At 40.8% G+C, this 24,555-nt stretch overlaps 1 protein-coding gene across 1 annotated transcript in view; it reads right to left on the minus strand.

Annotated features, from left to right (window-relative positions):
• LOC124722910 (lipoamide acyltransferase component of branched-chain alpha-keto acid dehydrogenase complex, mitochondrial) overlaps positions 1–24,555 on the minus strand; it is a 96,265-nt gene that overhangs the window by 38,290 nt on the left and 33,420 nt on the right. Inside the window, exons 3-6 of the mRNA XM_047248057.1 lie at positions 7,463–7,650; positions 783–943; positions 527–709; positions 49–435 (exon numbers count right to left, since the gene is read on the minus strand). Coding sequence (XP_047104013.1) covers positions 49–435; positions 527–709; positions 783–943; positions 7,463–7,650 — 919 coding nt within the window. The remainder of the gene's footprint in view (positions 1–48; positions 436–526; positions 710–782; positions 944–7,462; positions 7,651–24,555) is intronic.

The following is a 24,555-nucleotide window of genomic DNA, read 5'->3' on the forward strand; positions in this document are numbered from 1 at the left end:
TAGAAATGACAAAGCTAACACATTTTTTTCTTTTATTTTGATACTTACTGAGCCAATATTAGAGACTGTAAATGTGCCTCCAGAAAGATCTTCCTGTCGTAAGCGTCCTTCCAGTCCCAATTTTTTAAGTCTATTTATATCATTTGCTATTTCCACAACATTCAGTTTTTCTACATTTTTTATATTGGGAACTTGAAGTCCTTGTGGACTGTCAACAGCAAATCCAATGTTGTGCTGAGATTTATAAACTATATGTTCCAAGTTTTCATCTAAGGATGAATTCAATATTTGGTATTCTGAAAGACACTTTGATATTGCTTTGACAAAGAATGGCAAATATGTTATTCTTATACCATTTATGCTTTTCATCTGTGAACGTAGTTCCACAAGTTTTGCAACAGATACTTCATCAGCGTAAGTAAAGTGAGGAATATTCTGAAAAAATATAAGGAAGTGTTCAGTTTGTAACACAAACTAAGTTTATTCTCAGAACATTTGAGAAAGTCATATTACAAACTGTACTAACATTTGCTTTTGTCATAGTCTTCAACATGGCCTTTTGAATACCAGTTATGCGGACTCGTTTATCACCAGAAATTTCTTTGCTTTCTTCAGGTTGCTTTCGATGTAATTTTTGGTGATAAGCCAAGATGTCCTCTTTTAAGACTCTGCCATGTTTACCTGTACCAGAAACTAATTCTATTGGAACCTGTACAAATAATTTCACTTTTAGTACATGCACAAAAGGTCTACAACATCACATCTCTGTATACTTGACCTACCTGGTATTCTCTTGCAAATCTACGAACTGCTGGGGTTGCTAGCACTTTATCTATTACTTTCTGTGCAACCTCATCATCTGAGTCAGTCTCTGCTTCAGGCTTTTTAGCACTCTGCAGTGGGATACTCTGTGTTGTCTCAGGACTAACTTCAGTTTCTTTCGCTAGACAAAACAGTATTAATTTAGAAATGGAAAGAGTTTCAAAGGTTTTACATCCTGCAGTAAGAAAAAAATTACTAAAGATTATACTTCTAGGAAACATTTATGGCTCTTTTTCTGTGTATATCAGTTTTATCATGATTTTGTGTTTTTTTAATTAAATTTAACTGCCAAAAATACCAGAATACTAATTTTGGAAGAGTGGAAGATTGGTAATGTCATATCAAATCCTGAATTGGCCTTGAACCTCAGTCTAATAATGTCGCTGGTAGAGAACTGCCTCCAAAATGTAGATATCTAAGTGTAAATCTTGGTTCCCTGCAGAGATTTTATACATCAAAACATTTCATTGCACAAGTTGTATACAGAGCCAAGAAAGAATAAATAAAAGGAAACAACTAAAATGATTCAATAAACTTTTTTCCTTGTTCCTTTCAACAACCATCAGAGATTTAGCACTAGTATGACTGTCATACGGGGGAGGGAGATATAACTGGTATAGATATGTAGGAAGATCTATTCTAATATTCACATTTAGCAATACTGGGAAACCACAGAAAACCATTGCACCTGGATAAATAATTGATGGAGTAAACACAGCAGTGTCAATAATTATTAACACCAAAAGATTGTGAAGTATTACATTATGTGCAATGGTTTCATTTTCTTGAGCCCATAATTCTTTTGGAGACATAATAACATGAACATAATTGGAAAGGGGTTAGGATAAAGGGTACGCAGAGAGAAAATGTTAAGAGTAGGGAAATGAAGTAGGTATGTCACACAGCTGGCTGCCTCACACCTGAGCTGTCAGTGGGCCTGATGTGTTATGCAGAGGACTTAGTTTCAATTCTCAGTACTGTCAGGGACGTTTCCTTGGTGGGATGACTGAGACGGGATTGTACTCAACCTCATTATACCAGCTGAAGAGTTACTTGAAAGAGAAGTAGTGTCTCCATGGTTTGGAAAGCTGACAATGGCTAAGAGAGCAGTGTGTGACTCCATACCCATCCATATCGCATCCGAATGATTCTATTGGCAGAGGATAACATGATGGTCAGTTGCTATTACATGGTTCTCTGGACCAGAACCTGGTGTCAATATGTCACACATTTCAGGTCAAGTGAAACCTATTCTTGAGAGAACTGAAGGGAACTGAATATAAGGCAAGTGTGGTAATCTGTTGTAAAGTTAGAGGAATCTTCTTAATCATATCTGTCTCTCCCAAACATCACAATGTCCCATAAATATTCCCTTCCTGGCCAAATGTACTCTTCACTCTAGTATTTAAATTTCTTGATTCCAAAAGTTAACCATATCCTAGAGTGAGTGTGCTACTTCCCCCAATTGATTGAACATCTACATTTATTGTCGACTTAATTTCTGCAATATCCTGTTCAAATATTGAGAAAATCCAACAGCAGTTTCCTCTGTTTATAGTTTTTATGCATGAAACAGATGGTATTTCAAAAACTGTTCCACATACTTGTCTATTACTTCTGATTCCAGCTCCGTTACTATAAGGGCTTTTCCATTGTGAGATATCCCCCTGTCAGAGTCTGTATCTCTATCTGATTAGTATCAGTGTACTAAGATCAAAGTAGTAGTAGTAGTGGTGGTGGTGGTGGTGGTGGTGGTGGTGGTGGTGGTGGCGGCGACGGCGACAGGGGTGGTACATAACTGGAAAAGCAAATGTAATTGTGTCATGGAAACGCTGTGCGAACTAAGTTCTGGCTGGAAAACACTGAAACATTTGTACTACATGGCACAGCAGTGCAAGACTATTTAACAGCCCTGCAACAGTCTATGTGGGCACAGATCCAGAATATAGCAACGCTGACTCTGTGGTGTGCATTTGGAACACAGTACTCAAGGCACTAGGAAGCCGAATGAAACGTCAAAAATGTCTGAATTGCATTAAAAATGGAAAGACCTGTTGGAGATTAGAGACAAGCCTCAGTCAGTGGAAAAAGGCTGAGAGTCCAATGGGGTTTGTACAGATGGCACCCTTCAACAGTAAATGGAAATTTTCCACTGTACGTATTGATCTGGCTTTCACCTGGTGGATGGTAATGCAAGAGGAGACAGAACTGTCCTGGTGGAGACATATCTGCAGTAGGAGGACATAAGGATTGTAGGGTGATCTGCTTGTCCTGCAGATTTAAATCCAACTGAACATGCATGGGATGCTCCAGGCCAAGGGACATAATCCCTGAGACTGCCACCACGACCACCGCAAACCTAAAGGAAGTGTTAGCTTAGAAATAAGAGACATTACTGCAAGCCCTGCTGGACAGTGTGACACACAATAAGAGGAACAGTTGTGCATACTGTATCATCATTCGAGGGTGTTACAACTTGTATTGACTTCTGTATGCCCCAGAGGAGAGACATCACACAGGATGCAGATACTTGCAGCCCATGGCTGGCTTTCTGGTACACTTCATACCCGTATCACTGTGACACAATGCTGCCACTCACAGAATCTTCAACTTATGGATATGAGTGTAGTTCTTAATGATGGAATCTATATAACATCACATGTGGATTAAAGATTGGATGAATACAATTAATTATCTCAGAATGACACTTAAACATTATTTGTTCTTAACCATAACTTACTATGTTTCAGCAGTGCTTGAACAGTCTAAAATAAATCAAACTGAAGAGGAGATACTTAACAAGTATAAGTAATTTAAATGTTTTGTTAGCATTTGTGCTAAAACTTTTGGAGGTGGGAGGGTAGTAGTGGAGAGCATCAATTTACCTGGTTGGATGTGGCACACCACCATTTCCTCTCTTCATCTGAAAGTAGGGAGCTGTAGAGGGCAAATATTGTAAGGGAAGAGAGAGAGTGGAATATATCTCAAGTTGTTGAGATATATTCCACTCTCTCTCTTCCCTTACAATATTTGCCCTCTACAGCTCCCTGTGGAACTATCGGAGTTATACCCTAATGCAGGGCCAGCCAAACGCTGCACAGTGTGCAGACGTGCAGAAGTGCTGCACATGTGCGCATGTGTGCGACAGCAACATCTGTTATTAGACATGTGTCCTAAATGAATGGCAGGGGCTCCACTTGCCTGTTTATGTGGTACCAGCAAGAGTGCAACATACCCAGTCTTGTTTGCCCCTGGTGACCGTAACCTTAACAGAGAAGTACTGAGAAATGGCAGGTACTGTGAAAAAGCAAAGGATGGGAGATCTATGTTCTCAGTTGTTTAAAAATGACTGAGAACTGCAATTCCTTTTTGTAGCCGTTGGTGAAAACTCACAGTGTTTGCTGTGCCACCGAATAATAGGCGGCCAGCGTAAGTTTTCAACTGAAAGACACTACAATACATATCACAAAGACGAGTGTAGTGTGCTCAACAGTGAAGAACGGAAAGCAAAATTAAATGTCCTTAAGAAAATGGATGAGACACATCAACTCGATTTTACTGTACGTCAAAGTAACTGATACTTCTTGAACTCTTAGTTTCTTGTGTTACATTTATATCTATTTTACTGTACGCTGTACAATGTTTTAAAATCGCATTAAGAATTGCACAATCTGGGAAACCCTTTTCCGAAGGATAGTTTGTGAAAGGGTGTCTGATTGATGCTGCAGAACGTTAGCAGGTTTCAAGAAATCAGTCTATCCAAACAAACAGTGACAAGACGTATCAGTGCTATGGCCGGCGATGTGGACAGGCAGCTAATAAATAAGGCTAAAGACTTTGTTGCTTTCTCTGTTGCGCTCGATGAAACAATAGATCTTACAGATACAGCCCAGGTTGTGATATACTGGTACATACGACGTGTCGATAACGCACTTTGTGTAACAGAGGACATTTTGCACTTAGTACCTTTGAAAGGGACTACTACTCCAAGCTGTAGAGCAAGCGATTGATGGTGTCAGTATGGACTGGAATTGATTAGTCTCAATGACCACAGATGGAGCACCATCAATGCAAGGCCATCAGAGAGGACTCATAGCACGGATGCGCAAAAAGCTAGGGCGCACAGACGAGACCTTGTATGGAATTCACTGCATTCTGCATTGAGAGGTGCTTTGTGCAAAATCAGTAACATTAGCAAACGTCATGCAAATTGTTGTAAGTACTGTAAACTATCTAAAGACACAGTTTCGACGGTTCTTGGAGGAATTAGGAGCGGAGTACAGCGACATACCTTACTATACCAAAGTGCGCTGGCTCAGTTGAGGTAAAATGCTGAAAATATTTTTTGATTTACGTTTGGTCGTAGTAACATTCTTACATGAGAAGGGAAAAAGTGAACCTATGTTGGAAGATCCTTGTTGGATATCAGACCTTGCATTTCTCGTGGACATTGCGTCTCACATCAACAGCCTGAATGTCAGTTTGCAAGGTGAAAATAATTTAACTTCTGACATGTTGGAAAAAGTAAATGCCTTTGAAAGGAAGCTTGCACTTTGGGAGAGCCAGCTATTGACAAAAAACACTGCACATTTCCCGACTCTTGGACTGGTCCATGAAAGTGCTAGATTTCAAGAATACATGTCAATAACTGTAAAAATTAAGGAACAGTTTCGAGCACGATTTGCAGATGTTAAAAGTTTGCTCGACCGTTCTCGTCGTCAGTTGAAGATGCTCCGAATGATCTACAGATGGAACTGATCAACCTACAGTGCAATACAAGACTGAAGGACAAGTTCTTTGCAGTGCGAAGTACAAAAGAATTCTACGAAAATTTTTCACAACAAGAATTTCCATGCCTGCACCGAGAAGCCGCAAGAGTTATGGCCATGTTCGGGTCAACATATGTTTGTAAAAGATTTTTCTCGGTGATGAAAAGAATAAATCAAGGTTTCGATCAAGCATAAGTGATGAAAATCTTCGCAACTGCTAGCATTTGTCAATGAGCCGTGCTTTTCTGCCCGATATTAACAACATCATTTCTCATGACCAGTGATAAACGTGTTTGGCTTTATTCCCTTCATAATTAAAAATTATTGTTTACTAACTGTGCATTATTGCCTCATTCTGCTCCATGTTACATTATTATCAGGAAAATTGGTCATTAAACCAATTGTTCCAATGTATACTTACTTTTTTTTTTTTTTTTTTTTTTTTTTTTTTTTTTTTTTTTTTTTTTTTTTTTTTTTAAAAAAATGTGTGAAGGGCTATGCTCAGCTGAAGTCGATAAAACATAACATTCATCTAATTGTCGGTTATTATGCAGATTTCAGACAGAACTGATGAAAGATATAGCAATAATGGTATTGAAATAACAGGTGATCATTGAGAGGTCTGCGGTTATCATTCTGTTCAGAGGAGTGTGAGGCAGAAATTATGTGGGCGTAACTGAGGGCACCGAGAATTAGTTATAGGAAACCTTGCATTAGTTTAATGTTATTTGAAATCATGGAAGATGCTAAGTGCTCTCTTTCTTAAATACTAGATCAAAAACATTACGCATATTTACGAGCCATCTGTCAAGCTGCCTTAATAAAAACCCACAGTTGTTAACTGTAATACTTGTCTTACTGGGTTAAACTGTTAACATAAAAGTAGATGTCTCAATGAGTAGACTGTGACAGTATTTTAAATGTTTAATACGTGAGATACCTTCCCATGGTTGGCTTGCAAGCTGTAGAAAGAGCACTAGAATGCGCCGGTACAGAGTATCCCACCAAGTGGATAAAGTGACATTTGTGCATAGAAATATGCACTACATGAACGCTGATGGCTGTGGCGTGCATGCTGTGACCCGGAAGTTGCACATGTGCAGGAGCACCACACGCATGCAGAATTTCTGGCCGGCCCTGCCCTAATGTCTTAAGTCCTATCAACCTACCCCATCTTCTGGTTAGTATTCGCCATGTTGTCCTTCCGCCACTGACTCTACAAAGAACCTTATCTTATCAGTCTATTTACAATATAATGTCATACACAATGTAGTGGACAATTAAATTCTGTCAGGCAATTGTGAATCTGTTAGCCAATCATGCAAAATACACAGTGTACAAGATAGTGAATTAATATGAAACACAAAAAACATGAAAACAGTACACTGAAAATGAGTGGAATGTGGATTAACTGACCACTGATGCACAGTTTTTATCAGTATGTTGGATTACATATAAAATCCTGAATTAATTAATTACAGCATAAGAGATGAAATTTAACTTTTTTAACAGTGAGTCATTTATTGGATAAGAACTTAGGACCATAAAAGTAGAAATAAACAATAATATATAAACAATGCTACAACATTATAATTTAGTGGGAGTCTCTCCTACACAATAGAAACATTACACAACAAACAACAGATTTCTATGGTAAACACAATGTAAAACTATTTATAACTGCACAAGAACACATTATAGTTCTTTCCTGCGAGCAAAAAATTGACTAATTGTAAAAAAATTATTTTTCCAATATTGTTCCAGCACACACTACATTCACACCAACCTTAAATTGGAAACAAAGTAGACTAAAGTGCATTACACATTGAGCTACTATGCTGGCATTTAAAAGAATGTGCTGATTAATATACCTGTTCCTTCTGCTTCTTCTGCTTCAATATCGACAAGTGGTTTTCCAACCATTGCAGTGTCGTCGACATTATAATACAGTTTTGAAATTTTGCCATCATAACGACTTGTTATTGTCACAGATGCTTTGTCACTCTGAACTTCACATATGTTATCAAACTGTTGCACCACATCACCTGGTTTCACATACCTGAAAAAGATAAAAATCATCTCCAGAAAAAGCATGATCAGTGTGACAATACTGAGCTACATGAAAGTGAGTGTAACCTCACACAAGCAAATCATTGGCACAGATGGAAGGAGAGCAAGACACAGCAGAATGCACAAAAGGTTAACAGCAATTACTGATGAGACACACACACACACACACACACACACACACACACACACACACTGGTGGAAAAAGAAGCTACAAGAGTTGACTTACACATGAACAATCAATGATGTAATAACGAACATGATTGGCACCACACACCATTCCAATGCACAATTAGAGCTCACAGCTGTCCTATAAGTTCCACCTCAGCACAACACGGGACTCAGTTGCTATCATGTCACTGTAGTATCACACTGTTAGTTCTTGGTCTCTACTTTTGCTATGTCTCAGGTTTTCCCTCTCTGAATTACTTGACAGAATTTATCCGTAGAGCCATCTCCACTTGCCTCATTCCTTGTTGTTTGTTTTCTCTATTTGCAATCGGTGATATGCTGTTGACAGCTGCAGACTGATTATTCCATTTGAGTCATTTCTGGCATTCAATCAAATTTTGGTAATAATAACTGGCAACAAGGTAAAAGGTTAGCATAGTACTGTGGAATAAAATCCCGTGAAACTTCTTGTAAGCAGCAACAGCTGCAACAACTGCAACAGCAGTTTCGACAACAGTAACAACATCAGCACCAAAGTGAGTTGCTTCATCAACAAAATTCAGCTCCTGAAGGATTAACCGCAGATACGTGGTACCAACCCAGTACAGGCAGAGGTCAATTCCCACCCACCCACATTTCCGTCATGTATCAGCGACGGAGAGGGATACTTACTTACAGTGGCTGCAACAGCACTTCACTGCCTTTCAAGTCGCAGATGACAGTTTCCAATAGCCACTATTCTTGTCTTGGGCTTCTCCGGAGATGTTTTTCTTACTTAAGAAGTCGGCTACTCTCTTGAATCCTATTGCTCTCAAATTTGAAGAAATGTGCACTTTATTTTCAAATTATTATTCACTAAGATTCCATGTGGTAACATCATCACTCCTACACACAACCTTGTCAGTCATATCACTTCTGGGTAGCTGATTTATAAGGGTTAAGACACCAATGTGATTGGTGACCTTATATACAGACTCCAGAGACATAGGTGTCCAATTGGCTTCCAAACGGGAAGTATGCAAATTAGCTCAGAAACTAATCATTGGAAGATAGTTTGGCAATTGCACTCTTTCAAAATTGCATAGGCAAAATATGTATGCCTTATGGCCCAAATGCAAATAGGGATGTGAAATATCCGTAAACCAGTTTCAAAACGACAGTGTTGTGTTACATCAATATCAGATATATCAATGGCCTCTGAAAAGTCAGTTGTACCCCATTAACATATGCAGCATAGACTTTCATCATGCTCAGACTGCTTCACTGCACATCCGCGTGTAGTGTGTCCAGATTGCTGGGCACACTGCACCCACTGTAGAAAAGCTAGGCATCTCCACCTCTGCCATAAACAGTCAGGATGATCAAATTCAGTTCCTCCCATGCATCCAGCAGCTGTGCATAAAGTACAGGCAGTAGTTTCCCCAGGCAATCCTTTACCCAACAAGTTATTTATAAAACTCACAATTATTCCAATGACACCTGTTTCTAAATGAACACTCGCCCATATTCCCCAGAATTAGTAACATATGGTGAAGGTTCAGATTCAGGGCCAATTCACAATGGCCACTGCCTACAAGAAAGTCACAGAATCAATACTGTTGTATGTTGTCGACAGCCACTCTGCCAGAAACATTATCACCGTGGATGACTTGTTGTTGTTTGGCTTCTCCATTTCAAACCCAGCAAGGGATGTGCCACAAATTTTGAATCTCATATCTCCTCATGGTCATAGCTGTTAAGTAGGAATTCTGTCTACTCCAAGATGTTGGGGTGAAACCAGTTGAAATGAGCACTTGGTCAACACCTCTGGAAGTAATAAAGAAACCCAATTGCTCCCTCTGGCTATGCAGAGACTTAAAATCAACTATAGAGGCCCAGACACCAGTAGAAACTCACTGCATACCACATCCAGAAAACCTCATCACAAATCTTGCTGAAAGAGAATATTTTTCTAAGATCGCTCTTGCAATGCGTATTTGGAAACACCATTAGATGAGGAGACAGGACATTGTAGTTATCAACACTCCCTTCAGGTTGTACAAATACAAATACTCCCCTTTTGCGATATCTATCTCTCCTGCAATCTTACAGAGGGCCCCAGAACAGCTAACCATGCCCAACCCTATTTGCTGTAACTATCTAGATGACCTAATCATCACAAGAACTATACATCAAAAACATTTGCACAAAAGAATTACTCACAGACTGAAAAGGAGGCATTAGGAATTGCATATGCAATTAAGAAGTTCCAGGTATTTTTATTCAGGGCAAAATTAACTTTCATCATGGACCATACACCATTGGTAGCACTATTTGGACCACACTACACGGTCTACCAGAATGAACAGCACAATGCGAAACACTGGGCATTTTTCCTGCACACCAACAATTTTGCATTTATTTTGTATCCCCACCAACAGACATAGCAATGGAGGCAGATGAGCTGGCATGGGTAGAGCACCGGAGCAGTTTGGAGACATGCCATGGAGGCAGCATGCATCGCTCAATATGGACAGATCCACTGACGGAAGTTTTACTTGCAAGCAGCAGTACACAGAGCAGGCCAGTGCTCACCCTGAGCTCAACCACCATGGACCTCACCTTGCACTTCATGCTGAGCATTGCTGTCGTGTAGTTAGTTGTTAGGGGAGGTGGGAGGAAGAAGAGGAGGAGGAGAAGGAGGAGGAGGAGCATCAGGAACAGGAGTAAATGTGGGCACTGATACACCACAATGCAGACCTGCTTCACAACCTTGCCTTGTCTAGCAGAGGGCATGGTGCCTGTTGGGCAGTTCTCTTCTCTGCTCTCACTGCCCCCAAGGCTGTTTGCTGCTTTTGATAAGTCTATGGAAAGGTGGGAGAATTACCTGTGCTGGTTCTTGCTGCACTGCCAGGTGAGGCTTGCATTGATCCAGTAGATATGGCCACCCCATTGTTGTACAGCAGCACAGGTTCATATGAAGTTGTTCAAAATTTGAAGATCGCCACTGAGACTGAGAAATTCCCCTTTGACAAACCTTTGTTGGTTGCTTACGCAGTATTTCTGTCATCAAACCCACATGCTGACAGCACGGTTACAGTTAAACCAACACCACAAGTGTCCGGAAAGGCATATACGGCCTGGATCACTGATTTACAGAGCCTCTTGCACAAATGTTGTGTTGAGTGTCTCAAATACGCTACCTCTTATGCAGACTCATTAATTTGGGGTGACATTGTCCAGTTAGCTCCTGATCCTGAGGTTCAGGCTAGGACAGTGACCTTGTCCAAACCTTTTCTGGTTACTATCGCATGAACTGTGGAATTGCACAAGCTAATGGCAGCAGCATGGGATGTCTTTTCTGATAACTGGCAGGTGGCAAAATTAGGTGTGCATGGTAAACAGCTCCAGGTGCCCCACAGTGTACCCACACAGCAGTTTTCAGGTCCCTAGCACTATTCTTCCACTGATTGGGTGACCCAGCTGTCCTGCCCCCATCGTCATTTCTTGCCTGTTTGCCGAGACTGCCCGCACATGGAGGCCACATGTGAAATACACAGTAGTCAGATAGAACATTTGACGACTGTTTGTGGCAGTCGGTGGGATATGAATCAGTAGTCAGACACCCAAGTCCTTTCCTTGGACTCTGTGGCTGTCACCCCACTGTATTTTGCTGACAGAGACAGTGGATGGGCGACTGGTCAAATTTCAGATAGGCATGGGAGCATCGGTCAGCCTCATTAATTTGGATACATCACAGGCTGTTGGGGTGCCTGGAGTTGCAACAGCTGCTACAGCAGGCTGTGTCTTATAGTAAAAAATGCATACCCTTGTGGGGACAATTCTCCATCTCCACACGTTACAAGAATGTGGAACACAAACTTAAATTTGTAGTGGTCATTTCACTGCTGACTCAAAATATTTTTGGGCTTGATGTTGTTTCTGTTTTTGGCTTCCAGATCATTGATGAAGTGCATTTTGTGTCTCAGTCTGTTCCTTTTCATGATTTGGACTTCTTACTGCAATTACACAGCCTGCTGTTCGAGAATACTTTGGGCTGGGCAGAAAACTTCTCAAGGTAAATGTTTCTCTTATGCTGTCAGTGATACCTAAATTTTGTCACCCATGGTATATTCCCTTCACCATGGGTGACATGGTAAAGACAGAGTTACAGCACTGGCAGGATCAAGGAGTCATTTCTCCTATTTCAACAAGTCAGTGGGCCACCTCTTTGGTGGCAATTCAGATGACTGACAGTGCCATGCGCCTTTGTGGCAATTTTAAAGTGATGGTCTATACACAATGTTTAATGGATTCATATCCCATTCCACAGCAGACAGCTTTTTGTGAAGTTGCCGGTGGTGGTGAGGGTGGGGGTGCGTGTGGAGGGGGGGAAAAGGGGGGGGAAAGGGGGGGGGGCAGTCAGTAATTTCCAAGTATCAAAAATTTATCAGTTTAATTACTTGCCTTTTGGGATCTCTTCTTTGCCGGGAATTTACCAATGTTATTTGGAGCAGTTGATTCAAGACACCTTATTGTGTCAGTTACCTTCATGACATCTGGTTCACGGTCCCTACTAAGGAGGAGAATTTACAACACCCTCAGTCCAGTTTTCCAATGCCTCCTGGAGAATGGCCTTCATTTCAAACTGAAAAAGTGCAGTGTTTTCTCCCCAAAGGAGCATTTCTTGAGTTGTGCTTAGTAAGGATGGTTTCAGCTCTACAGATGGTCACATCAAAGCCATCATCAACCTGCCAGTGCTCAAGAACCTGAACGGCTCCAGTCTTTTTTGGGTGAGATTTTGTACTATGCTCAGTTCATTCTCTGGGCCACACCAATCTGCCAGGATCTTAACTGGTTTCACCAAAAGGGCGTTAAGTTTGTCTTGTCTGCAGATTGTCAATGGGCTCTTCAGTCTCTCAAACAGAGTTAATGCTCAGCTCCCTGTCTGGCTTCCTTTATGCTGAGTAAACCATTAAGGCTGTCCTGGGACATATCCCAGTACAGCATTGGTGCTGTGCTGTCCTGTCCTGTCCTGTCCATTGGAACCCAGATGGCATTGAATAGCCCATTGCTTACACAATGAAAATGCTTTGAGATCACATTCCTCCTCATCACTGACCACAAGCCATTGATTTTCTAATATGGCCCATGTACCAAGGTTGGTTGGTTGGTTGGTTGGTTGGTTGGTTGGTTGGTTGATTTGGGGGAGGGGATCAATCAGTGAGGTCATTGGTCCCATTGGATGAGGGAAGGTTGGGGAAGGAAGTCAGCTGTGCCCTTTGAAAGGAACCATCATGGCATTTGCCTGAAGCGACTTAGGGAAATCATGGAAAACCTAATTTTATTTGATCCAATATAAATGGTTCTGAAAGCCTGTGACTGTGAAAACAATAGGTTCATTTATAAATAACTCATCTGCTACCAGTCACTATTTTCTTTATTTTATTTTTCACATGACACGTTTCGGGAAATGATTCAAATTTACAAGTGAATTTTTTTCTGTTTGTTATGCCATTTCTATGTGATATTATCGATGTGTGAGAGTCTGCTTCATTTCATTGACTTTAAGTTTCCTTATGGTCCATTTCTGCAGAGTCTCACACACCCTAAACATCACACACAGCTTCTTGTACATTTTTAAACATTGATAACATTTTTTCAATGTTTAAAAGTGTACAACAAGTTGTGTGTGATGTTTAGTGTGTGTGAGACTCTGCACAAATTGGCCATAAGGAAACTTTAAAAGTCAACAAAATGAAGCAGACTCTCACACATCAACAACATCATATAGAAATGGCATAACAAACACAAAAAAATGCACTTGTAAATGTGAATCATTTCCCAAAACGTGTTGTGCGGAAAATAAAATAAAGAAAACTGTGACTGGTAGCAGATGAGTTATTTATAAACAAACCTATGGAAAATCTAAATCGGGATGGCCAGACGCGGGTTTGAACCGTTGCATCACCTCGCTCGGTCACATACCAAGCTGTTGGTTAGGAGTGCCCACAGACTGCAGTATTGGGCCCCTTCCTCAGTAAATATCGTGATGAAATTCCTTACAACCTCACCACCCAGCATGCCAATGCTGATGCGGTATTGTGGCTTCTGATGGGCCCAATCCAGAGTTTGGTCAGCAGGTGACTCTTGTGTTCACATTGAATGATGCGTTGCAGCAAGCCCTGTCACATTTTCTATTAAGGGCATGCTAAGTTGTGACAGCTGCTGTTACTGACTGCTTGTGTGGAAAATTGTTTTGGGTGTCCAGTTGGGTTGGCTGGAGCACTTCTCTTCTGGTGGAGCTCAGGCATGGCATACGTCTTTCCTCCTAGCGATTGGCTCAACATTGTCCAGGGGCTCCTCATGTTTGCCATAGAGAAGAAATGCTGTCAGCTGGTAAGAACCCAGCACTGCGTCCTCTCACACTCCAGCTGCTGCATGTGATGCACTGGGGTATGACCAGTGTGAAGGCATTGGCACAATGTTACATCTACTGGCTGGTGATCGATCGTCACATCAAACATCAAGTGCAGACTTGCAGGGTCTGTGCACAGAACCAGGCTGCATAGCTGTGCCAGTTCTCTCCTTGGGCAGTCCTGGAGCAACTTTGGGCCAGAGTGCACATCAATTTCGCTGGTCCATTTTTGGGCAGTATGTGGTAGTTGGTGGTTGACACATTGTCAAATTTCCTGTACGTGCCAAGCTGACCTCCACATCATTGATTGCCACTATTTGTAGAGTGTCAATTATTTATGCCACTCAAAGGTCCCTAGGATCCTCACGTTCAATAACATTGGGCAATTGGTGTCATGGGTGTTTGAAGACTTTTGTGTCCACAATGGTATCCAGAATGTGATTACCACTGCTTCTAACTCGCAGGTGGAGCACTTCGTATGTAGATTCAAGACCCAAATTAAGAAGTCCATGTGTGCCTCTTTATACAACGATGAATTGTCGAATTTTCTGGCTATGTACCCTGCAAAACCAGTCAGAGGGTACAGTCCGGCAGAATGTTTGCATGGGTGCCGCCCTTAGTCAGATGCCATGGACCAATGTGCCCCACCGTGTTTTCCTCCCGGGGCTGCCAGTTGGATCCAGTCTTTAGGCTGGCAGCAGGGATGGGTGCCAGTGTCATGGTGGGCCACAAAGGTCAATAGTTGTTTGTGGTAGTTGTTGGTGGAGAGCAGCTGACACATCATACAAAGCAGCAGCTTTCACGTCCTATTAGGGCACCACTGCTGAAGCCTTTTGGTCAGCTGAGCAGCAGAGTTGATCATGACATTGTTGCAGGGGTGGGCTCCCACTTGGACAGACCGGTCACCCCATTGCCTCCCTCCTGCACCCTTTGATGCTGCCCTTTTGCTTGCAGCCTTGAACCCAGAGAGGCTCCCACTTTCACCTGCCAAAATGGAGCACACAGATTTCGCTCTGCCTCCTTCTCCTACTGCTTCCTGCCCGACTCCCCACTGCCAATGGAGGTGGCCTCCTGCCCACTGTCACAGGCAGACTTGCTGTTGCCGCACACATCCTCCATGTCCTTCCACCTTTCCAGCGGAGCCACTGAACTTCGGTGATAGGTCTGCTGTTGCTTTCTCCTGTGCCCTCTCTGGTTCCACACCAGATGTCACGGCCCAAGCACAGCTATTTTAGGCCCTATGTGACTCCGGGGGGAAGGATTTAGTATCCCTGCTAACGGACACTGCAATGAATGCAGATGATCTGGCATAAGTAGAACAGTGGAGTTCTTCTGAAACCTGCCATGGAGGGCACATGCGTCATGTAGTACAGGCAGACCTACTGATGAAGTGTTTACTTACCTTGCCTCGTGCTTCACGCTGAGTTTTGTTGTTGTGTGGTTACGCGTTAGTCACCCATGCAAGTTGCATGCTGAGTTTACTGCTGTGCAAGCCTCTACATGGGTTTGGATGCATTGCTTCCTGCTTGACTTGCATGTCGAGTTCTGTTCTTCCCACAGGGTTCTCTTCACTGGATGTTATCAAGCCACTATCAGCCTGCGATGTGCCCGCATCAATAATGTAGAGTAGAGGCATTGTCATGCCTGTGCAGATATTAAAAATTAAATACAAGGCATCAATGCAATACACACGGGACCTGACCCTGCCTTTAAATAGCAGAACATCTTACGTTTCCCATAAATACAGAAAGGAGATAGACATTTGATGGATTTCCCATAACAAATGCCCAAATTGCTGCAGACATGCACTGCAAGCCAACCCTGAGACAAATGATGCACTGTGTTCTTCACAGGTGGGCCACACTCATTTCGAAAGTAAAAAAAACAAGAGTTACAAATCTGTTGTTTTATCTACCACCATCTAGCAGTTATCAATGATGTCCCCCTAATAGTCACTGAGGCAGATACACAGTATGCCAACCTGGCCACAGATTTTACAATTACTTCATCATGGGGACTGGCACAGGTGAAAGCGCTACTGAGACAACACGCTTGTTAGCTAAGTTTAAACAGGGATGTGGAAACCACAGAGTGCAACTTTTAAGCTAGGTCCTATCAACGACATCCTGCCCACCACACCCCCAACTTTGGCCACAGTATCGCTATGGGAGAGATGAGTTATACTACTTTGTTATGACCCTAAACGCCCATCTCTTAATTCATTCAATGTCTGCTGTCATGCCTACTTGAGATGGGTTCCAAATGCTGGAGCAGTATTTTAGAGTTGGTTTCACTAACATCTTGTACGATATTTTCTTTACAAATGCACTACTCTTTATCAGAATTCATCCAAAATATCTATCTTTCTTTCACCTTGTCTACTAATAAGTTTACATGTTCACCCAGTTGCTTCTTGGTATTAACACCAAATGCTTAACTTTTGTACTGGATTCCATAAGTTTGTCACTAATACTGCAATTGGATACCATTTGGTTCTCTCTCTTTATTATGGCTATGCTCTTACATCCACCCATATTTAAAAACAGCTATCATCAATAACATCAGATGGAAATTCCGCTCAAGGGCTTATAAAGAAAGCTGGAACATTTGATGGATACTGACTACTAGCAAGTGTACTAAGAGCCATTAGCCATTAAATACCAAAACCATTTTGTTATTCTCTGCAAAATTAACATGAGCTAGTTCCTTTAACAGGTATCACACTCCACAACATTACTAGTGTTTGATGTTTCACAAAGTCGAATACACTCCGGACTGAATGCTTATCCCGTTCTTCTTCAGATGTACAGTTTTCCTACATTATGGTGATGCCAGATTAATCTCTGAATTTGGAACATGACTACAAAATTTTGAATTTATAAATAAATGATTAAGTTTTAATAAAGTGCCTACTGCAAAATGAAAATCTCATGTGCATAAACAGGTTACCACAATGAACAGCGAAGGAAAATATGTTTTCTCAAATAATCTTAATTACATAGCTCTTTGCCTAGTCATCATCAGTCCTATTTATGAAGTTCCTTGGCCCAATGAAGTCTTATTTTTCATTGTAGATGTAATCTTCTGGCATTTCCTTGGACAAGTTTTTAAATAAGCTTTGAACAATCTCCTCCCCATAATAACAGCTGACAGTTTAACAACCAAGTCTTTCATTTGACGGAAAATGTCTGTCGATGTGTGTAGGTTATTTTTTTGGGGCCAGTTTTACAAGTTTCTCATTGTTCTCGAGGAAATTTTTCTTTTTCATCCACACTTCCACAGTTGTTGTGTTCAGTATATACCATTTTTTCCCTGGCTGTATCTGCTTTCATCAAGCATCAAGGAAACTCTAGCCACTTATCTGGGTGAAATGTCTTTTATCTCACCTGTAAGCATAAAATTATGGACAACTGTAGATCTGCTCAATCCACACAAAAGTAAAAAAGTTAACAACTACCAAAGCAATGAAAGTAAGCAATAAAATAACACAATCAAGGAAAATACCTGAACACTTCTAAAGTGAAAAAATGTAGGTTTTCCTACTTTGGTTGATGCCAATCTCTGTGCAGCTTTGATGGAAATTGCTGTTCTCCATTGCATACTACATTTATTGAAAAACAACTGTAAAGAACTTTCAAAGAGAGAAATATGTTGTAAATGTAAGTTAGCACAGATTCTCTGACTGTACATTATCATATTGAGAAAGTAAGTGTACTGTGACCAGAATGAGCAGTGTTTTTTTTTTTAATTTCTTTTCTTTTTTTTTAACAGTTGGCAACACAGAGCGGTAAAGGAGGGGGGGGGGGGGGGGGGGGAGCCCCTGAACATAATAAGCATCACCCAAAAACAGTATCATGCAAACTCATGTTGTAGTGTCCACATGCATGAAAGATGTCGGTAGGAAATCCTGCCAAGTGCAAGCTCTGATTTGCTTCCTACTTGCAGAAGGAATAACACCTATCAAAATATTTTCACAAATCAAGAAGGTTTACAGCAAAGATGTTAAGAATAGAATGAGTGTGTTTAAGTGGTAAAGGGAGTTCAGTGGAGGCAGAACAAATGTTCATGATGAACAGAGGAGTGGAAGACCTTCCATTTTGACTGATGAGTTGACGCAAAACATTGAGGAAACTGTTTGTGAAGGCTGCCGATTGACAGCTGATGAAATTTCTGTGCTGTTTCCACAACTCTCCAAAACTATCTTATAATAGAGAGCCACAGAAATGCTGGAATATCAGAAACTGTACATGAGATGGGTTCCAAAACAGCTGACAGAGCAGCACAAGTAAAATCTGGTCAATAGCGCTCGTGAGTTTCTTGATCGATTTCAACTGGAAGGTGTGGATTTTCTGAGCTCTAACATGACTGGAGACGAAACATGGGTGGCTCATTACACACCTGAAACAAAAATACAGTCATCACAGTGGCGTCGGACAAATATCCCATCTGCCAAAAAATTCAAAATCACAATTTCAGGCACAAAAATCATGGTCTCAGTGTTTTGCGACCTAAAAGGCGGCATTTTGGTCAAATTTCTGCCTCAAGGAGTGACCACAACAATACTGTGAGAGCCTTTAAAAAAGGGAGCTTAAAAAGAAATGGGGGGTGGGGGGGAATGCTGATGAGAGAAGTGTTCTTGTTGCACAACACCTGTCCTCACACAGCCTCAGCCAACAAGACACTATTGGACTCATTTGGTAGGGATGTTTTGAACCACCTCCCATATTCCCCTCACTTGGTGCCTTCAGACCGTCATCTTTTCATATCCCTAAAGACACATATGATTGGAATTAAATTTTGAAATTACGAGCAGGTGCAGAAAGAGCTTCTGAAATGGGGGGAGTTAGCAGGAGAGTTCTTTGAGGAGGGTATAAAGAAGCTCTGTGCCATGGTTCAACACGTGCATTGAATGAGATGGTAATTGTGTGGAAAAACAGTCAACAAGTTTATCAACTATATCCCGTATTTTTTCAAATATACTTTTACTAAAAAAATATAAAAAAATCTAGTACACTTACTATCTGAAAATGCCTTGAAAAATGATAAAATGCTTGAAAAATTGCCTAAGAGTGTAATGATTTGTACAGATCTGTAGTATTTCATCTCTCTGTCAGCTTTTTCACTTTCCATACCACAGGAACCCATTGATATTGGATGGAAGATTTGTATCTGGTGGTTAGTGTTTAACATCCCGTCGACAATGAGGTCATTAGAAACGGAGCGCAAGCTCGGGTGAGGGAAGGATTGGGAAGGAAATCGGCCATGCCCTTTCAAAGGAACCATCCCGGCATTTGTCTGAAACGATTTAGGGAAATCACGGAAAACTTAGGTCAGGATGGCCGGAGACGGGATTGAACCATCGTCCTCCCGAATGTGAGTCCAGTGTGCTAACCACTGCGCCACTTCGCTTGGTAAGATTTGTATCCGTTAACTGACTTATGACCATAACTTCCTAGGATTTTCTGATTTATCTTTTGTCAGTACCTGATCATGGAAATTATTGTAGAGTTTGCCATAACCTGACCACACAAGTCCACATGGTGTCATCCTTTAGGTATAAACTTAACAGGTTGAATCATGTGACAAGCCCACTTTAATGCAAGCTTTTTATTTCATAAAATGACCTTCCATTAGGGAAGTGGAATTTCTGTTCCGAATTGATAGATCTAAAAAAAATAATGGATCTATTTGTTTCAATCTCACATTTGAATTTAACTGCTTGAAAATGGCATCTTTCGCACAAAGAAAACCCTTGTACTGATGGTACTGTAAATTTTACATCAAACCACCCAACTCCACATAAAAGGCATTTTTTTTCAATTTTTCTATCAATTGAGTGTTCAAAATTCCTTTGTCAAAAAATGAACATGATGATGAAACAGCAATAATAAGACTTTTTACATAACATATATAAGCTTTTTATGTAACATATATAAGAACAGTTTACTTTACTTTGACAAAGTGAGTACAAGGATTGCATCTGTCTTTCGAAAGTATAAAATGAGAGTATCTTTTGAAACCACAAATAGCTTGGGGTCTATTTTGCTGCATATTGTCTATACAAAGAACTTTTTTCATGCTTTTGGATTTTATAAAATTTGGTTACCCAGACTGTGGGGCCTGTTACGTTGGCCAAACAGGAGGGAGGCTGGAAATTAGGTCACATTGTGTCAGAAAGAAAGGAAGCCACAGAGATACTGAGTATGGCTGCTCATTTACTTACAACAAAACATAGCTTTACTTGCACCAATACATTGTCTCCCAACTTCCAAGCTTCACACAAGTTCTCCTGAAAAACTTGCGGGACTAACACTCCTGGAAGAAAGGACAGTGCGGAGACATGGCTTAGTCATAGCCTGGAGGATGTTGCTAGAATGAGATTTTCACTCTGCAGTGGAGTGTGTGGTGATATAAGACTTCCTGGCAGATTAAAATTGTGTGCCGGACCAAAATTCGAACTTGGGACCTTTGTCTTTCACAGGCACATGCTCTACCAACTGAGCTACCCAAGCACAACTCACGACCGCACCCCACAGCTTTACTTTCGGCAGTACATTGTCTTCTACCTAAAAACCTTCATAAAGGATCCTGAGTTCAAGTCTCGGTCCGGCACACAGTTTCAATCTGCCATGAAGTTTCATATCGCTGCACAGTCTGCTACAGAGTGACACTCGCATTCTGAAAACATCCCCAAGCTGTGGCTAAGCCATGTCTCCACAACATCCTTTCTTCCAGGAGTGCTAGTCCCACAAGTTTTGCAGGGCAACTTCTGTGAAGTTTGGAAGGCAGGAGATGAGGTACTGGTGGAAGTAAACCTGTGGTCACGGGTCATGAGTCATGCTCAGTTGGTAGAGCACTTGCCTGCAAAAGACAAAGGTCCCGAGTTTGAGTCTCAGTCCAGCACACAGTTTTAATCTGCCAGAAAGTTTCAATCAGCATATGCTCCACCACAGAGTGAACATGTCATTCTGGGAACAAAAAATAGGTTGTTGACTTTGATGTGAGGCTGTTGCATAAGGGTGAGAAAGGCATGTTCCCTGACATCCTAGAAGAGCTAGAGATCTTTTGCCATCAGAAAAATGTTAGCTGCAACCTGAATAATGATCAGCTCATTATGAAAAATGCCCATTTTGGGAATTATTTGAGAACTGCTTGCTTGGAAGCAGTGAAAAATATGACCCAGGGGATACGAAATAGGTCCTGACTTCTTGCCAATATCTAGCAGCCACTGACGTATTACAGTATGAGTATGATGGCTATAATATTGAACTTGGTAACTTTTTTCAAGTTATTTTGGTTTAGATGCATGTACACTGTTGATAAAAGAAATTTCAGTGTCTTGTTTTATTGTATTTATAATTAAAAATCTGTACAAAGTGGATTGGCAAATCACACCAACAATCTACCCTGGTGATATTTTATACCATCTATGAATTTTTCAGTAAATAATATGAGCCTCATACCTTGCCACAACGATTAAAATAAATAAAAGAAAAATTATACAAATCAGTTCCCATAGTCACAGCATGAATAATGTGCCTCCTAGCTGTTAATAAATTTTATGCATCTGATTTTACCTATGCTTTTAAAGATTAAAAGAATAACTGCTCACAAGGAATGAGTCTGGCATTTTTTATATCTTCTGACATTGACTGTTAAATGTGGCAGTAAGTCAGTACAGCAATGTCAGTAATCTTACTTGTATTTTATTTTATTTTGTTCCTATGTATCACATAGTTCATATAACGGGTGCCACACAACAAACCAATGTGTTCTCTGCACAGCCTACCTTCATTACACAGTAGTCTTTAATGACATGTGACAAGTGCGAACAACCAGGTGTAGACGTACTAGAGCATGTATAACAACTATGAAATACTGGTACGTAACTTAATGTACAAGTGATATAGGCTATGTCGTGACCTTTAATTTCTGTATACTATGCTCAGACTATGTACTACTTATATTCTTAGCATTGATAATGGATAGATACTAGCCAATGTCTGAATCTGCTATAATAAAGCTAGAATGGAAACAATGACTGACTGCTGCTCTTTACCATTTTGAAAGCTCTTTATTTCACAAAATAGGACATAGTGTGGCAATGAAGAATACCATGACTTTCATATTCAACACATGTTGTGAATATGCTGTTGTAACACTTCATGTTCTGAACCCGTCCACTCCATGTTTAAAACAAGTAACACTGTGAAATCCAAAGTCAGCGTGTCGGCAAATAAACACTTCTGAAGATGGCTTTTTATTTTATTGACAATTTGACAAGAGATCAAATTTTAAGCGGACTGAAACAATGGTATCAATTAAAAACTTGCTCACTTTTTATCATTTAGGAGCCCGCCGCTGTCACCAGTACATTGGGATTTTGTTACTTACAGCAACCAGTAAATTCTCATTACAGACCAGTTTGTGATAGAAGTATCCAATAACAAGTGGTCAGAATGAATTATTTCTTTGTAGTCAACAGTCCACTGACTACAGTCACGTTTGGACTGAAAACTTTTATAATTTTGGTTTTTCTATTCAGGATGAGCCCTGCATTGTGGTTGACATAAATCTGTTTTAGGGGCTCTAAGTTTCATTCTAATATTTGCGTCTTTATTTTTCTTCATGTTAAGCAGCATAAATAATTTTGGGGCTCATCCAATCAGAAAACAATACTGTTTCTGCCAGTCATGATTAACCCTTTTGCATTATGAGCAACAGCCAAACAAGAATTCAACTGATCACAAAATCAATCTGTCACAGAATCAGTATCATCCAGCACATGGGCAATGCTGTCAGTAATTATTTGAAAACCTACAACTTCAAATCAACTATAAAGGCTCAATTAAAAATTGATATCTACTCCATTCTGTTTCTAAAATATCTAACACAGCATACATCCGGGTGTGCAAAATTGTCCCTAGGACCAAAAGTATCTGCACAATTTGTTTATACATTTCCTGCTGTTACAAAAAGTGTGGTAAGGAAATGAGTTTTAACCACAGTAATCGCACAGATGTGTGTATAGTGAACAGATAGTTTACTCTGTAAGAAAAGAGGATAGTCATTGATATGCCACAGAGTTCATTTCTGAATTTGCACAAAAGATAACTTTTTGTTTAGCAGCTATTCTTAGCAACAACAGGAAGGAAATACAGGGTTTTCATGTCCCATCAATAACAAGATCATCAGAAAGAGAGTGTACACGCTCAGATTGGTGACAGACAGGCCAGGAAGTCGATGGTGACATTATCAAAGACACCATCATAGATTTTACATGATGTTATTTATGGAAACCACATAAAACCATATCTGGATGGCCTGATGGGGAGCTGAACCACAACTCTTACAAAAGTGAGTCCATTGTCTTGACCACTTCACTCAGTCTCAATAATGCAAACCTATACAGGGTGAAAAGTATTTAAACCGACAAACTCTGGGAGGTTGTAGGTGACATCAAAACAAATATTTTTCCCTAATGTCATTTTTTCGTATGAGGAGTATTTAAACCGGTAGAAGAAGATTTCTCTGGCGGCAAATTAATTAAACCAACAAAAACTTTTCCATTTTTTTATGACCAAGAGACAACACATTAACACAACTCAATTTCAATTACAGTAGATTTTCAAAAATACCTCCATTGACACGTCAACAAAGATAACACCATTGGATCATGTTCTGTCTGACATGGGCAAAAACCCCAGGAGTATCCTGAATTGTTCCTGCTGCTACTACTATCCGGGCAACCAGATCCTCTTCTGATGCAACAGGAGTTGCGTAAACAAGGTTGCGCATCTCCCCCCACAAAAAAAATTCCAGAGGGGACGTATCTGGGGATCGAGCAGGCTATGGTACAGGACCACCTCTGAACCGACAGTCCAGGAATCGACGACTGAAATGTGCCGGCGTCCCGTCACGTTGGAACCACATGCGTTGTATTGTAGGGAGCAGGACGTCTTCCAGCAATTCTGGCGAGAAAATTGTAATAGTGCCTGCCATTTAATGGCCTAGGTAGCAGATATGGCACAATTAAACAGTCCCCAACAACACTGACCCACACATTAACGAAGAACCGCACTTGATGAGCACTAGTAACTGTGGCATGTGGGTTATCCTCACTCCAAACATGCGAATTGTGCATGTTGAAGACTCCATCATGCCCGAACGTTGCTTCATCAGTAAACAACACAGAGGATGGAAATGTAGGATGCATTTCACACTGTTCCAGGTACCACTGCGAAAACTGTGCTCTGGGTAGATAATTAACTGGTTACAGGTTGTGGACACGCTGTGAGTGAAATGGACGTAACAATTGCTCTCGAAGGA

Source organism: Schistocerca piceifrons, chromosome X (assembly GCF_021461385.2).
Source record: "Schistocerca piceifrons isolate TAMUIC-IGC-003096 chromosome X, iqSchPice1.1, whole genome shotgun sequence".
Taxonomy (NCBI): Eukaryota; Metazoa; Arthropoda; class Insecta; order Orthoptera; family Acrididae; genus Schistocerca; species Schistocerca piceifrons.